The sequence below is a fragment of the Monomorium pharaonis genome, chromosome 2, assembly GCF_013373865.1.
Source record: "Monomorium pharaonis isolate MP-MQ-018 chromosome 2, ASM1337386v2, whole genome shotgun sequence".
Classification (NCBI taxonomy): domain Eukaryota; kingdom Metazoa; phylum Arthropoda; class Insecta; order Hymenoptera; family Formicidae; genus Monomorium; species Monomorium pharaonis.
Window position 1 is genome coordinate 12,498,745 of NC_050468.1, and position 17,828 is coordinate 12,516,572.

The following is a 17,828-nucleotide window of genomic DNA, read 5'->3' on the forward strand; positions in this document are numbered from 1 at the left end:
AGTTTCTTATGACATAAGGCTTACTACACCTATTGTAGATCCGACCGAACCTATTGCACCAGTGCAGTAGTGAAGCGCGAAAAAAAGAACAATCCAATAGTCTTATTACTGGTTTGTTCGCGTCGCCATGCTCCGACATCCTCACTCCAACGCATTCTAATAGGTTGGTGTCATTGGAATCAACGTATTGGAGTGCGTTGGGGTGAATAGGAGCATGTTGGGACATGTGACGCGAACAGACCCTACATATATGGTGGAAACAGGTGGAAACTAGCACCACTTGACTGGGACTGGGCGTGTTTGGCGTGTTTACTCCGAATGTTAATTGATGTTCATGATTCATTCGAAAGTGACTGAAAGATCCACACGAGGTACAAAGATTCGAAAATCAATTCTTCCCTCAACATATCAATGTTAAGATCCATGTACGATAAAGAAACATTTTTGAACTACAAGAAAATGTAATCCAAAAATATTTTTTATGTGGACTAGTCGGCAAAAACGAAAAAAATACAGCAAGGAAAAGGAAAACGAGAATGCATGGTGCATTTTGAAGCTTTGAAAAAGTGTCTAGCGGTGTAATCTGTAATATCGTGACTCTGAGAGTGAAAACGCGCACTTCTCGGAGATGGCTACTGTTCACCAGGTGATGACGTCGATCGTCATTGCTTGCTGGTTCTATTGCCTACTGGGCGTTGTCGGCCAGTACGAATGGCAGGTCCGCGACCCTTTCGATGAGATTCGCATGCGGATGGACAAGGTGAACGATGATAATTGTCCCATACAGCACCTTGGTGATTTGTATCTGCCAGAGGACGCGGTGTCACACTTGCCTGACATAAAAGACATCAACATCAACCCGGTGTGTAACTATACAAGTAGAGCCATGAGATCAATTTGATATCGATAGGTGATCAAAATAATCATAAGAGTAGTAAAGTAGTTGTGAGACAGGAGTAATTCACACTTCCTGAATGCCAAAAATAAGAACAAGTGGTCCAAATCCCAGTATCTATGCAGCACCAAAAGATGTCCAACATCTTAAGACTGTTTCTAGATCAATCCTTAAATAAAGTATAGATTATTCCTTAAAGAAATATATATCAATTTTGTTAATTTTTTCCATTACTTACAGGTGTTTCCGAATCGTACAGCTTTGCTGCATCTGCACAATATGGCACTCAGTAGGAGCTTCTTCTGGAGCTATATTCTGCAGTCGCGCTTTATTCGACCAGCGATCAATGATACCTATGATCCAGGTTTGATGTATTATTTCCTGTCTACAGTGGCGGATGTCTCCTCTAATCCATACATTAATGCCTCAGCCATATACTTCTCACCTAATATGTCTTATTCGCCATCCTATCGAGGTTTCTTCAATAAGACCTTTCCCAGATTTGCACCACGAACCTTCAGGGCAGACGACTTTAACGATCCTATACACTTGGAGAGAATATCCACTAGGAATACATTCACTGTGCAGGATTTAGGGGCATTTCCCAGTACCAGGCTCAGCGACGATTACACCACTGACTTTTATCGCATAAATGAATGGTATGTAAAATTTATAAAAACTTTGAGCATGTTTCATTTAATTAACTTACAACACTCATAAGCTTTATTTGTCCTTGTTTAATCAAATATTAAAATATCATATATTAAAATATTAAATATGAAATATTAATTTGATAAACAATAAGGATAAAATGATTTCGGAAACATTGCAAATGGACATAACCTTTATTTCACTTGATAAACTTAAATCTAGCAAAACAAATTAAAAAATTTTCTACAAAACTAAAATCCAAATAGTTAAGTTTTTAGGAAAGAAAAAGCTTCTCATTTTTGTGTAAATATAGTAATTTTTCTTGAACATAAACAGATATAAAGATAAAGTGTTAGGCTTTGATTAATGTTTCGAGATAGGAATGAATTTCTTTTTAAGAATCAATAGATTGGAGATTTAAAAATTGATTGTCAAAAAGATTAATCCATTGAAGATCGACTTTTTCTATCTTTATAAAATATATATTATTTGAGATAAGTATTTTTAATAACAAAATATATTTGATTAAATTTAAAATTATTTAAGACATCAATAACTAAAGTTTGTTAAGATCTGTTTATTATTTTTTTATAATTACATTTTTATAACAATTATATATTTTATTAATCTTATTTTTTAGTTTTACATTTAGTTTTTGAATTTGCTTATTACTGATTATAATATCAATATTATTGACACATTCCTACTATTTTATTGAGGTTGTTACAATTTTAATCTCAAACTATACTATTTTCAACGAGAGACGCCACTCAGAGTAGACGAACTTTCGTCTGGTTCGCGCAGGGGTAACCCTCACCGCACTCTTTTACTACTTGCACTGAATTGAGGTTTGTTTTTTATTCCTGCACTAAACTGAACTAGTTCTGCACTAGAACTGAGCTGGTGTAAGCGAGAACTGAGAATGCAGACGGGAATAGAAAAACGCTATAGTGCAAAGCAGTGCAACAATAATATGGCGCGCTACATTTTGCCTATGGAACTGATAGATTCATCTGAAGAAGATGAAAATATAAATCCTGTTCTACCATTAGACCGATTTTAATTGAAGAAAATGATGATAAGAAATATTATTGTATGCTTATTATTTAGTATTATTAATAATATCGTAAATCCGCAAATTCTTACCATATTAATTAACTTTTTAGAACAATGAATTAGAAATATTACATCCATTGTTTGGATTAATTGGAAGGATCCAACATATAAAAGTACAAAATTATATCGAAAATATTGTCAATAATTATACTGACAAGGATTTTATAATGTATTTTCGATTATCAAGAGAAATTGCATACGAATTAATAAATCAATTCAATGCATTAAATATATTTACTTCTATACAAAGTATATATTTTTAAGAGGAAATGATAATAAATAAAAATAATTAATAGTTAATTATAAAAATATTAATTTATGAAGAATTTAGATTTTGGCAGAAAAGCAGAAGTCAATCACAGTTTGTGCACTGAGAGAAAAGAATGCTTAACTCAAATAAATATTTATTCAAATAGTACCAATAACATATTTTATTGAAAATCAATAATACTTATTTAAAACAAGTAATATTTTCTATAATTTAGAATGTATATCTATCTACAAATTTGTATGTTTAAATAAATAATATTAAATAAATTTTATGTTGAACAATTGACATAAAATCATACATTCCTACTTATTCTATTTATTCTTTTTATTTATGCAGGTATAAACAATGGTTACCAGATAATGTTGATAAAAGACACGACACCAAAACAACATATCAAGTTGAAATTCGCTATGCCAACAATACGAATGAAACATTTACCTTCCATGGTCCACCCGGTAATAAAAATACTATAAAAGTTATCTTAAAACGTCAAAGCTTGTATTTATTTTACATCACGGATTTTATCGCGCAGGTGCCGATGAATATCCTGGACCTGTGAAGTGGACTAGACCATATTTTGATTGTGGCCGATCGAATCGATGGCTTGTAGCTGCAGTATCGCCTGTAGCAGATATTTATCCACGACATACCGGTTTCAGACATGTCGAATACCCAACATATACTGCTGTTTCAGTAATGGAAATGGATTTCGACAGAATAGATATAAATCAATGTCCTAAGGGTAAAGGGAACAGTGGACCTAACAGATTTGCTAATACAGCAAGATGCAAGACTGATACTACAGAAGTACTTACTTAAATATATAAATCAAATTGATTATATTAATTAACAATTAATTGATATATGTGTCTAATTTGCAGTGTGAACCGATACATGGTTGGGGTTTTAGAAGAGGCGGATATCAATGTAGATGTAAACCGGGTTACAGATTACCAACTGTTGTACGACGACCTTACCTCGGTGAAATAGTGGAAAGAGCCACTCAAGAGCAATACTATAATGGTTTTGATTGTTCACGAATTGGCTGTATGTATTAATTTTTACAAACTTTTTTCAAACATCAGTAAAAAAATCATTTTCAAAACTTTTAGTACCTGATAATAATAACTTTGCATGAATTTTACAATCTTTAGTTTTCATGTGAACTATACGAATTTGATAAGGTGCGTTCCGTTTTACGCGTGGACCACATGGACGACAGCGCATCACATGAGCGCATTGGATCATTTTGTTTTTTTCATGCTCTTACTGCATTGTCTGCGTTCCGTTTTAATGCATGAAACACATTCATGATGCGCGCATGAGCTGCATCACCTCGGCTGCGTTCCGTTTCAACGCATGATGCGCATAATGCATTATTCATCCTTGTTTAACGTTTGACAACAACAAGGATGAACGATGCATCATGCGTATCATGCGCGAAACGGAACGTACCCCTCGAGAGCCGAGACAGTTTATGCGTTCTCCTGCGCTATGTGTGGGGGGTGGCAAGATGGTTTTTATGCGCGCATGAATTGCGTATGGAGTGAAACGGAACGATCTTCAAGTTTTCCATGCGCTTCATGCGTGAAACGGAACGTATCCATAGTCTTGACGTGACGGTCTTGAAAGTCACAGTGCTAAACTAAAATTGAAATACGTAATATCACATATTAATTGACAAGCACTTTATTTGTGTACTTTTTACTTAATCACAGTATTGCCTAGCAATTTCTTAAAAAGAATCTCATTCTGTAGGGATTCACAAAATGCCGGTACAATGGGAGAAAGCACAACCGTATCTTAGAGAAAAATATCTTGAGCAGTTTCATCATTACCGAAATTATTCGATTGGTCCAGCCGCGCTTCACGATACAAAGCTAAATATTGACCAGGCTCTCAAATTTATTCTAGGTATGAATTCGAGAACTTGCAAAAGGTACGTCTCGTTATATATCGCATTGTTACTCTCTCTTATTGTAATACATTGCAATATAATTAAATTTTCAAAATGTGTTTTTTAGTTATGCGCCACAAGACTTGATGTTACGCGGAGATATTAGTTTCGGCGCAGAAGAGTTCTTCGAGAACGAAGCAAAAATGGCGACTAGATTGGCGAATTTTATTAGCGCGTTTCTGCAAGTATCGGATCCCTTGGAGGTTTACTCGGGCAAGAGAGTGGCCGATCGACCACTCACAGAAGATCAAATGATAGGGGAGACGCTAGCTCTGGTGCTCGGTGACACGAAAATATGGTCAGCTGGCACCTTTTGGGATCGCAATAAATTTACCAATAGAACCTTCTTTGCCCCATACGCTTACAAGACTCAATTAAATACGCGCAAATTTAAACTTGAAGATCTAGCTAGGCTTAACGATACAGGTAAAATAAAATTATTTATGTAACAACTTAACTAACATTTTTCTCAAAATTTTTACTAAAAAAATTTAATCAATTTGAAAGTTTTAGTTCAGTTAACAATTTTTTTTTATGTAACAAAGTTAGTCTAGTTAAAAGAATTTAAGTAAAAAATATACATTTTTATTTTAAGTTACCATTACTTTTTAGTGAACAATTTTTATATGAATTTTTAATAATTTTTTATAATTATATAAATTTCAAAATTTTTGCACAATTTTAACATTACAACATCTTTGAAATTATACAAATTAAAAACACCAGAATTATTAAGAAAATATTTTAAGATTTCTTTGATTTTTCATATCCCGTAAATTAAAAAAAATACTTTAAATGTTCAAGATTTTATAAGATTTTATCAAAAAATACAAATTGAGAAATTTTAAGAATTTGAAGAATTCTAGAAAAGATGTCAATTTTCTTAATACACTTCCAATTTGTTTTAAAAAATTGGTAAATTTTTTAAAACTTACAAAATTACATAGAAAAAATTCGGAAAAAATTCTGAAATTTCTTTAAAAATTCTTGAAAAAATTTACCAAGAAAATGAAATCACCAGAAATAATTTATAATTAAAATACATATTTTACTAAGATTTTTTTAATTAGATTGTTTTTAACCAGATTTGTTTAATTTAACTAAATTTTTTATTTTTTAAGTTTAAGTATTTATAATAATTGAATCTTTATTTATTACAATTATTTAAACAATTTTCTTAATTTATTCTAACATACACTTGACTTATTTCTTAACTTAATTCTTATATTTAATTCTTATACACTAAACTTAAAATGAAAGCATTCTATACATACTGTTCTCTTCGGAGACCTCTGTTTCTATTACACACTGCACTTATGCCTTACCAAGAAAGGACACGACATGATAATAATTTCGATTTCAATGAAACTCATTGTATCGATAGGTCATTACGTCAAGTATTGATAAAAAGATAAGGCACTATTCAAACGTTTGCAAGAAAATTATAATTAACCCTTTGCATATACACTTATTTTTTCAACCTTTGCATACATATTGGGTGGTTGCCACCCATAGCAATTTTCAAACAGTTATATCTTTTAAAATATTTATACTAAAATTCTGAAAAAATTTGTGGATTAATTTTAAAATAATTACAAAAGTTAATTACAAATTACAATTACATTAATTACAAAAGTTTTATAGCATTTTATACTCTTTACAATGTTTTTAAAAAATTTTTAATTTTTTAATTTCCCCTTATCTCTACCCCTTATTTTGCACAATTTTGAAAATTTTGTAAGGACAAAAAATAAAGAGCATTAATAGCTAAATTCAATCATATATAATAATGTATGGGTTTTATCGTTCAATTTTTGGAAAAATGAGCTGATAATCTCATGCTATAGGCACCACGCTAGAAGTAGTGTTGCATTAATTCTTTTAGTCGCCACATTCAACAATTATCTCTTTTACATATATTCTTATATTAAAATATTCTAGTTTCTGAAATTATGTTAGGGCAATGCCTAATCATGAGTCTAATAATAATACTGATTTTGACACTCGGAAACAATACTTCCTCTAGCCAAGTTTTTACAGGATTTGATGTTAATTTGTCTAATGTTGAAACCGTAATGAAGATATTAGGCACATTGAATAATGTTTCTTGTAATTTTGGATCAAACGTTCCTTCTTTCAATACTATGAAAAGATGTAAATTATCATCTTTTTAGCAGATTATTAAATCTGCTATCAGCTGAAATAATCGATTGAATTGTATAGCTATGCGTGATATGGCATTGCTGACTGTACTACAGATTCTACCTTTTTTATACCTTTTTGAGCTAAAATACAACCAGAATGAAATTCTAACTGAAATCCACTCTGATTCAAATTATAAATATTTTTATTCCATATTGATTAATGTAACATTCATTTTATATTTGTAATAATATATTTGTATTGCACTTATCTTTTAAATCAGGTTTTGATAGTAGACATTTTTTTGTAACGTTTTGTTATTTTTCTAGATACAATATTATTTTTTAATCTTTTTTACCCATTTTCTTCTTGTGATCAAGAAACCCATCGAGCAATGTCAATATCATAAATGGATGTGGCAGAATTAAACGGCATACATTTGTTTATTATTATTGTTATTATTATTACTAAAAATACAAATTAATAAATACATGGGTAATGTGAGTCAGCGCGAAAATCAAAGTGCAAATAAAATCAAAATTAAAAATTAATGCAATATGACAAATTTTAATTTGACTTAAAGCATCAAAACAAACATTTGATATATAAAAGATACCACAACGCTTAACATATAAGAACCGTACGCGTTTCGACTTTAAAGTCATTTTCAATGGTATGTAAAACATTTAAAGTAATGGAGCAGCAAATTAATTCTGATTTAATCTTTGTCACCTTCGTTGACAAGAAAGGAGCGCGAAACAACAGCAATCTATGGTCTCAAATCACGTTGTGAGACATCAATTTCAAATCGTCCAAGTTAGCATACTGGATAGAAATGCAATTGGTGCCGTGAACGATAACGTGTAATTTTTTTATTTATTTAACAATGTGTTTAACCACCGCACAAAATCCTTTGAGTTACTCACCCACAGATATACCTCATCTCGTACTCTCACAAAAATAAGTAACAGTTAGTCATGAAAAACCAACTTAAAAGAAAGAAATTATTATTTATTAATTTGTCTTAATTTTGATTACAGATGAAGTATACACGAAAAAAAGTTTTTTCCAAGCATTAAAACAACGTTGGGCGACGAACTTCGATCAGTTGGAGAAATACTATATGAAGATAAAAATTCGATTCAATGAAACCGGAGAATATCTGAAAAAATTCGAACATTATCCAAATTATTACAGGTAAAAAAAAAAGAACACATGCGTATCGTTTGTCAACACAAAATTTACATGACGCCGATTGTATTTTATCATACACCTTGAAATGATGATAAAGTACAGTCGAGCGTTAACCTTTTGAGTGGCGCATTATTGTTTGAGACTCACTTCTTTTCTTAATGTTGTATCCAGAGGTTTTTGGGGTCGCTGATGACGAATCTGAAGTCAGATTTTCAAAATTCAAGATGGCGGATCCAATATAACAGTCAAAAATTTAAAAATTTATTTGCTTTAAGCAAGAATCTGTAATAAAGGGTTTTCGGGGCTGGTGATTACAAATCCGAAGTCGGATTTTAAAAATTTAAGATGATGGATCCAATATGATTATTTATCCAAAACCGGATTTTTGCTAAAATATAATAAAATTACGATGTTTTCTCCTACGTGTTGAATCCTAAATTTTGGAAATTTTACTTTACATTAAGAATCAGCATAACCCAAAAACCCTTTATTACAGATCCTCACGTAAAATAAACTTTTAAATTTCTGTCCGCCATATTGGATCCGGCATCTTGAATTTTAAAAATTAACTTTAGATTTGAATCCTCCGATCTAAAAAACATAAAATCCATGTACATTTCACAAATATATTTATAGGGCTTTTTTCACAACTGAATTATTTCACATAAATTGACATTTTTTTCAACTCATTTATTTATTACAATAAAATTAATAAACATATTGATTCCTTAGTACTCAAAATATCAATATTGAATCCTTAGCCACTCAAAAAAGTAAAAAACCACATCAGGGTACATAAAAAGAGGGTTAATATTGAGAAAATTGGTGATTTAAAGGTGGGAAGAATACTTTCCACCGACACTCAAAGGGTTAAGGTATAAAAGGATTATATTCCCGAAAAATTTGGAAAAAAAGGGGGAAGGGAAGGATCCAATCTCTAAAATACGATTTATTCTAATGTATGGGAACGCGGCGAATGGGCCGTCTGTATAGGGCAGCAAACCTAGATCATGGACATTGGACAACTCCGTACTTCGATTGTAATGGCAAGGTGAAGAAATGGGTAATTACTTATGCATCCCCATTTTTTGGCTGGGACAGCTTGAAGGAGAAACTAGAATTTAAGTGAGTATTCTCAACGGCGCATACGATTACACGTGTAGAGAGGCAAAATGCGTCTATGCATCCGAGCGTGAGGACAGAGTCGTAGCTAAAGCAATAGGGGTGCAAGTCAAGGACGAAAAGAAATTTTGAAATGGAACTGATTAAAAAATTGTCGAATATATATACATTTTCAAATTTTTAATTTTGCCATCGTGCTTTTAGTTTGAAGCCTCAAACACTAATACAAAACATTAAAATTACAATTCCGCTTGATACAGGACTCTTTATGACTTTGAATTAATGAAGTCATATTTAAATAATAATATATTACTCTCTGATTATTTCTCATTCTGTTTGTTTTTTCTGTTTCATATAAGAGAAATTTTTGATTAATTAAAATTAATTAAAAATTATTCAAAATCGATGGTTGGTCAAGAACAATTATTCAATTTTTCTATAATATTAAATCGTTAAAAATATTAATTATAATTGATGAATTTGAAATGAAATAAAATCCAGAAATATATAATTGAAATAGTTATTTTTATTTATATACATTAATACATATGAATAATACTTTATATTTCTTGTATATATTAAAATTATTTATAAACAATTTAATCATTATCGTATTTATTTTATTACTTTATCTCTTTTCAAAAAATATACATAGATATAAAGAGGCCGAAAAATAAAACTTTGCCTTGGACACATGAAAGACTAATTACGGGTCAGCATGAAAGTATAAGTGTACAATATACGCTTTTATACGGTTTTATACGTGTGCCTGCGTGTGTGATAGAAAAATTGTATGAGAGACACTGTGTAGAAATACAAAACTAGTTTTGTAATAAAAAGGAAAGAGACAAGGAAGATGATATTTAACGGCAAAACACTTACAGGGGTGTCATTGCTGTTACGATGGATATGCTTCAGTTGGATATAAATCAATGTGATGATAAATTTTATCAGTCAAACGCATTCAAGAGTACACACAAATGCGACAGAAAGACATCATACGTGAGTCAGCATTGTTCTATTATATTGGATAATATCTATTGTGTAAATTTAAAATGTTACAAAATATCTTTATAATTTTAAAATACTTTTTCCAATCTGTTCTCTCTTTCTCCCCCCCCCCTCTCTCTCTCTTTCTTTTTTCTGGAATAATTCTACTTATATTATTAACTTTACTAACGATAAATTGTAAACATTTTCAGTGCGTACCTATTCTTGGCAGAGGATTTGAGACAGGTGGATACAAATGTGAATGCAAGCAAGGATTCGAATATCCATTTGAGGATTTAATCACGTATTATGACGGTCAATTAGTGGAAGCAGAATTTAATAACATTGTTAATGACAAAGAAACAAGGTATTTATTTTTTACTTCTTTTATTTATAATTGTTAAAAAATTATATTTTATTTTAATAATATTTATCTTAAAATTATGTTATCTACAAATATGTGTTTGCTATATAATTTTGTTATAAATTTAGTATCATATCTTTAATGTTGCACTCAGATAATTTAAAATTATCAAAACAAAGATCAATTACACGAAAATGTATCGTAGATGACATAATTTAATTTTAAATTTCTTTAGACAAAAAATAAAATTATATACTATTTTATATAAATATTTAAAATAATATCAAGTATTTTTATAATATCAGATATTTTAAGAAAATGTTAAGTAAAACAATTTAGAATATAAAACCAATAAAATTATATTTTTGTTAACAAATATTTATTTTTTAAAAACAAGAGTTATTTAAATAATTTAATCTAATAAAAAATGTTCTGTTTTAGGTTCAGAATAATACACAAATAAAAATTGAAGTTAAAAAATGTTAATATATAACTCATATTATAATGATTGATGAAGTTCCTTATAGTTTTCGAATTATTTATCATTTTGAGGCAATTTTTATATTACACTATTTTCTAATCCATCATTTTGAAATATCCTTCAGTTAAAATAAAGTAGGAAATTGAAGCTAAGGACGTTAATAAAATGTTATTTTATATTTCTTGTTATTTAACGTGAATAATTTAAAAAACACGACTTTATTAAAAATAAAAATGGAAATAATATACTTCTAATAATATAAATAAAGATAAAATAAAATTATTTCTTTATCTAAATAATATAATCGTTTTACATAGATTGCACTTATTACATGGAAAAATTGATTTAACTCATCGTTTTCGTTAATATTAACAATAAAAGACTAAAATCACAACACAATATTATAACTGCTAACATAACATAAAGACACAGAATAGTTTTTCAGTATTTTCACTCCTTGTGTTTCTTTCTGACTTACGACGTAAATTCTCGCGCGACGTAAATACCGGAGTTATTCTATTCTAGCAAAAATCTTACAAAGGTAAAAAAGATACGCCAAGTACATAAACGTGTGCATTCAAAAATAGGATCAATACAATTAGTTAATTATATTTTTAAAAAAGACTTTAAAAAATATATGCAAAAATTATTTGAAAAATGAAAGTATTATTAATGATAACAAATAGTGAAGCAAAAACTTGACGTATCCGGCTTGCATCATTTCTGTATTTCCTCTGTATTACTGATATTATAAGTGTATTTAGAAGAATGCAATTAATACGACCTGGACGCACCAAATTTTTTCACGTTACAGATTTCCATAAAACTTATAAAGAGACTAAAAGTTATAACTATTGATAAAATTATAAATATTTTTAAATGTATTGTATATAAGACTTTCATTTACATTTTTCTAATATTAAATATTTAGAAACATTAAACTCTTACAATACAATATAATTACATATAACAATGAAAACTAATAAGTATAGCGTACTAGATTTTTTAATCTTGACAATTTGATGACATTCATAATTATTGATTCAAAAAAGAAACCAAGTGTACTAGTTTCATCGAAATTAATTGAATTTTTAATTTTACGTCCGCCATAATGGCTCCGCCACTTTGAATTTTGAAAATCCAAAATGTAATAAGCAACTCAAAATATGCCCGAATACAAAGTTTGACGGAAATTGATGAAATTTTGTGTTTGACATCGGTCATATTGAATCCGCCATTTTGAATTTCGGAAATCTAACAGCAGAATCTTAATCAGCGACTCAAAAAATGCCCATATGTAACATTTATGACAGAATTGATGCTCTTCCTAGGAAAAAATAATTTTTTTTCTAAAGTCAGTAAATTTTAGGCATTTGTTTATTAACACAACTAAATATGTATGATGATACATTTTTTTATACATACTGTATTCTAAACTGTTAGAAAGTAAGAAAACCAATTTTGAAGGACAAAAAGTCGTTAAAGTAATTAAAAATTAGAAAAAGATGGATACTTACTGAGTGACCATGATACAAAGAAATAAATACTTCTTACGTACTTGATGTAAAAATGTCTCTCTTTAAAGTTTTATATATATATATATTTCATAGATCTGAACCATTCTAGAAAATATATAGACTTTTCGACATTATTAAGACCAATAAGTTTAGAAATAGTATAAAAATTTAAGAAACTTTCTGAAAAGTGTAAAATACATTAATCTTTAAAAATTCTGATAAAAATTTTCATCAGAAAAAAGAAACTTATTTCTAAATAAATTTCGGCATTAAAAAATATAATTCAAAAAGTTTTGAATAAATTTTAATTCACGACTTGTATGACTTATTTTTATTAAATTAAAATTAGTTATTTTTATTAAATAATAGGATTATAAATTTTATTATGATTACTAATTATTATTACAATCTATACATATAAGTATGTTATTATTTTAGATACGATATGTTCAAGTGTCGATTGGCTGGTGCTTCGTCAATTCAGGACAGTTGGATACTATTGATATCAGCATTAATGATATTTTTTCTAGCTCAAAGAAGATGAATAAAAGATGATCTTAGTATTTTGTAAGGTAAAATGCTGCTACGTTCCACCGTTGCAATTTCCGTATTAGCAACTATCTTTTTCAAGCCGTCCATTATAAATATAAATTAAGTCAATGTTTAAAAAATATATATTATAAATGAATTACAAATTAAATTATTAAATAAGATTTTTTAATAACGATAAAACATAATTTGTTACATTTTTACAGCTATAATAATTTTTTATCTTTCAAAATGAATTTAATATATTTATATAAAAACAGAATTTTATAATAATGCAATATGAAAGATGAAATATTACTTTTATAATATTTACTTTTATAATATACTTATTTTTTCTTTCATTTAATTATGATATTAATGAGTGTGTAATGTAATTAACGTTAGTGTTAATGGCACTAAAAATCTTATATAACTAAAAACTTTAATCCGTCCAAAAACATAATGATCTCCATTTTCCAATTTTTGACTTAATATTAACAAAAAAAAAGTTAATAATTGCAAGTTAATAACCTTTTTTTTTTAGTGTAGTAGTTTATATAACGATTACAATTATTACAATTATATTCTGTAATAGGTAAATTGTTTATTATAACATCTATTAATATTTTATTAAAAAATTAACTTTTATAGAAACTCATTATAAAATGTATTAGATCTTATTATAAGATAGTATAACAAGAATATAGAAATTTAAATAGCCAAATTTATGAAAAATAATGCAAAGTGTTTGCCAGCATAATACCAGCAGAAATATAACAAAATCTGTTAATAAGAAATAATAACAGATTAATTGCAATCTGCTATCAAATTATATTGATAGAGTTTATTAATAAAACATGAATCTAATGTAAACATAATTGACATCAATTTGTCGCAATATTTTGATCAAATCTACTAGCAAACTGACAATGTTAGCTGTTATGCAAATTAATACTGTTAAACATTTTACTTACTGCATAAGACATTTAACAGATTAACCCTCTTGCGGCCAATGTTGCATATTTGCAACATTTTCAATTATAAGAATGTATCAGTAAATTTGGGAAATATGTAGTTTAGTTATACTTAAAAACTGAAACAGAACTGCATGTAGCATAACTGATATACATCTCGAAAGAAGCGTAAAAAAAATCAATTCTTTACTTACGGGATATTTTTAAATAAAGTAAAAAGCATCATTAAAAAACAATTGTATAACATTGAGTAAGTTTCCACCGAGAGTTCAAATAGTTATGCTGGTTACAACGGAAGTAACCTAATTTCCGTTGTGACCAGTATAACCATTGGCTAATTGACCCGACTCTGACCCGATTTGAACCCTCGGTGGAAACTTACTGTCAATTATGTTTATATTAGACTCGTGTTCTAATAATAATATCTACCAATAGATACACACACACACACACATATTATATATATATCGATTTTTATATTAGATATTCCAAAGACAGTGTTCACATGTACGTAGACAAAATATAATATAGACCACAAAACTTTACTAATAAACATTTTTATTGTATTAACCCTTAGTTTCTAGATTCTCGAAATTTGCTGTTGTTACTAGACAGGGTATGCGCTACACGAGCAATCTTCAATTGCTCATATCTCGAAGTTAAATGAACTAATTAGATTCCGTTTTTTTTTTTTTTATATATATATAAAAATTTAGAATTTCACAAAAAAGAATATTTTAGCTAAAATATCGAAAATTAATTTAGTTTAGAAATATTTTGAAAAACATCAACAAACTTTTCGGAAAAAATACGCTTGTTAAAAAATATGCTCGGGTGTGCCACACCCAGTCTAGGAACTGAGGGTTAATATAATTATACATAATGTCAGAAATTATACCACAAGACAATAGCCATTATGCATTTTATATACATATATAGATATTATATATATATATATATATAATTATTTATAAATATAGTTTAAAAGAGACATGAACCACCATATTTTTTATCAAACTTATTAACACAATATTTAAGAAATATATCTTAAGATTATTTTTATTATCTATAACTTCGATATTAAAACTCGATAACAATTGTAACTTTTTGTATTTAATACATTTATACTTTATATAAAATACAGTTTTACATACATTTGTATAAAATTATTAACATTCTAACTAACAAAACCTCAATTTATTATTTAATTATTAATATATGATATATTTTCTAAGAAAAACTCAAAACTGTACAGTTTTAAAACTGTTTTCCCCACCTTCCCAGATAGCCAAATGTCTTGATGTTGCAGTTATATTGCCAATAATCGTGCAGTACAGGGTTGCCAGGTTTTAGATACATCAATGCGCCAGTCCTGGCAACCGAATGCGCCACATTGCGCCAGTCCTGGCAACATTTTTGCACCAAAACGTTTGAAAACATTTTAAAAGCATATTACAGGACAGATTTTTAACAATACTCATTTCATGGAACTAAAAAGATTTTAATCGTAAATATTCTATTATTTTGTGTACTTCTATTATGTTATCTAAAAAAACTGAATAAAGTTAATTAGTTAGGTAGTAGTATTACAGTTAAATCGATATTTTTTAATTGACAAGAATGCGAATGTGCGAAGAAAAGAAAACGAGATTTTATTTCTCTATAAAAGTATATTTTAATCATGCATCTTATTCTGTAGCATATTCTATAATTTATTTTGAACTACAAAAGTTTGTAGTTTTGTCAACATTATTATCTTCATTCACAGCCTCTACGATATACATATCTTCTTTATATTGCTCATCTTCAAACGCATTTGTGTTTTTACATAAATACATATGTTTATTATTAAAGTTTTCCAACATTTGCTGTGTGCAAACAAAATTTCTACAACAAAATTGGTTTGCATAACAATGTGACTTAATCATGAGTAGTGCATTTAACATTTCAGTTGCCATTCTGTTTCTCATTTTGTCCTTTGATGCATTCATAACACTAAAGACCCTTTCGACCGCTGCATTTGACATTGGCAAAGTTAGAATTTTCAAAACATATTGTGCTATTGTATTAAAAGCTAAAAAATTTCCAGCATTCTTATGTTGTGCTACAATAGGCCAAAAACTAAAACTACTTTCAAATATATTATTTCCGTATAAAAAATTCCAGTTAACATTAATTAATGAATTGTATTCAACTTCAGCTGTACTCAAATCATTTGCATTAATAAATATATCAATAAAGGGAAGATCACAAAATTTTGGTCTGGTAGTGTTAGAAAGGCAGATTTTTGGGTTTAAAAGTTGCATACCTGTAAATAAATCGTGTTACGAAAAAGCTTGTGCGGTGGCTCTAATTACTGAAAAAGAACTTAGAAAAACTTAAATATAAAAGAACTCTGTATTACAAAATCGTTGCGTCGTCTGGTGGCAGTCGGACCAATTAAAAGTGGCCCCCTGATGATGGCCAGTCCTGTGATGCGATTTCAAGCCCGGGCACGCTCACGCACACATCGCACTCCCCCTATCCGTGAGGCACGCGCGCTCGGCTGCGATCGGCGTGAGCCGTCGCGCACTCGGCTACGTTCGCGGCTGAGTTTGTCCCTTTCTCCTCTGCCTCTTCCCCCATCTAACGTTTTCTGACTTCGAGCTCCGAGGCGATCGCCGGCGTCTAATGCTTTTTCAGAATATGTTTATCGCGCGGGCGCCGCCGGCTCTCGCGATTATTTTATGATCGGCGCATAATTGTAAAAATAAATATGTACAATTTAATCAATATTTCTTTGTTATTCCATGTAAATTGAATTTACAAATAAAATGTTAAATATATCTTATGGTTAATTAAATTAATTATTTAATTATTTAATTAAGTAAAACGTGCAAAGATTTAAAAAACTTTTTTCTTCGGTAATTTTACAAACTTCGATAACTTCTCGGGAAAAAATGTTTCATATAAAAACATATATGAATATATGTACTTATATAAAAGATGTCTATATATCCCGATCAAAAATTTTTCATGTAAAAATATATAAAAATCTGTAGAATTATGTATCAAAAATGTCCATGCAAAATTTTATATTGTATATTTTTATATAATTTTACATAATTTTACATAATTTTATATACTTTTATATAATTCTGATATAATTCTATAAATTTATACATACTTTTACATGAAACATTTTTTATTGAGAAAGAATTATTCATATGTAATTATATATAGTTATGTATAATGATATGTAATCATCTATAATTGTAAATTAGCAATTTTTTTCCCGGCAAAAATTTTTTTATACAAAAGTATGTATAAATCTATAAAATTATATCAAAATTATATAAAATTACATAAAAATATGTAAAATTAAATAAAAATATACAATGTAAAATTTTGCATGGACATTTTTGATACATAATTCTACAGATTTTTACATACTTTTACATGAAAAATTTTTGATCGGGATGTTTATATCAGTTTCCTTTCTTTTGTAAAATTTCTGTTTGATATAAAAAGATAATAGTCATACTGAAAAGATAGAAACTAATTAAAATAATAATTTTTGCATTGCTTCTTTTAAAAAAGCTAAGTATGAAAAATTGTTTATATATAATCATATATATTTCGGAATA

The 17,828-nt window shown here is 28.6% G+C and overlaps 1 protein-coding gene across 3 annotated transcripts; it reads left to right on the top strand.

Moving 5' to 3' along the window:
* Positions 1-167: 167 nt before the first annotated feature.
* LOC105837704 lies at positions 168-13,425 on the top strand. 3 transcript variants are annotated; one of them, XM_012682712.3, is made up of 13 exons: positions 168-371; positions 493-862; positions 1,136-1,554; positions 3,270-3,388; positions 3,466-3,740; positions 3,815-3,980; positions 4,692-4,872; positions 4,958-5,316; positions 8,073-8,229; positions 9,220-9,351; positions 10,233-10,350; positions 10,551-10,705; positions 13,139-13,244. In XM_012682712.3, the coding sequence occupies exons 2-13, from the start codon at positions 629-631 to the stop codon at positions 13,242-13,244; spliced, it is 2,421 nt and encodes an 806-aa protein (XP_012538166.1). In that variant the 5' UTR covers positions 168-371; positions 493-628. The 3 variants fall into 3 exon arrangements, with proteins under 3 accessions (XP_012538166.1, XP_036138714.1, XP_012538165.1); XM_012682711.3 differs by lacking the exon at positions 168-371 and having other exon boundaries at positions 629-862; positions 13,139-13,425; XM_036282821.1 differs by lacking the exons at positions 9,220-9,351; positions 10,233-10,350; positions 10,551-10,705; positions 13,139-13,244 and adding an exon at positions 8,959-9,056 and having other exon boundaries at positions 168-862.
* Positions 13,426-17,828: the final 4,403 nt, after the last annotated feature.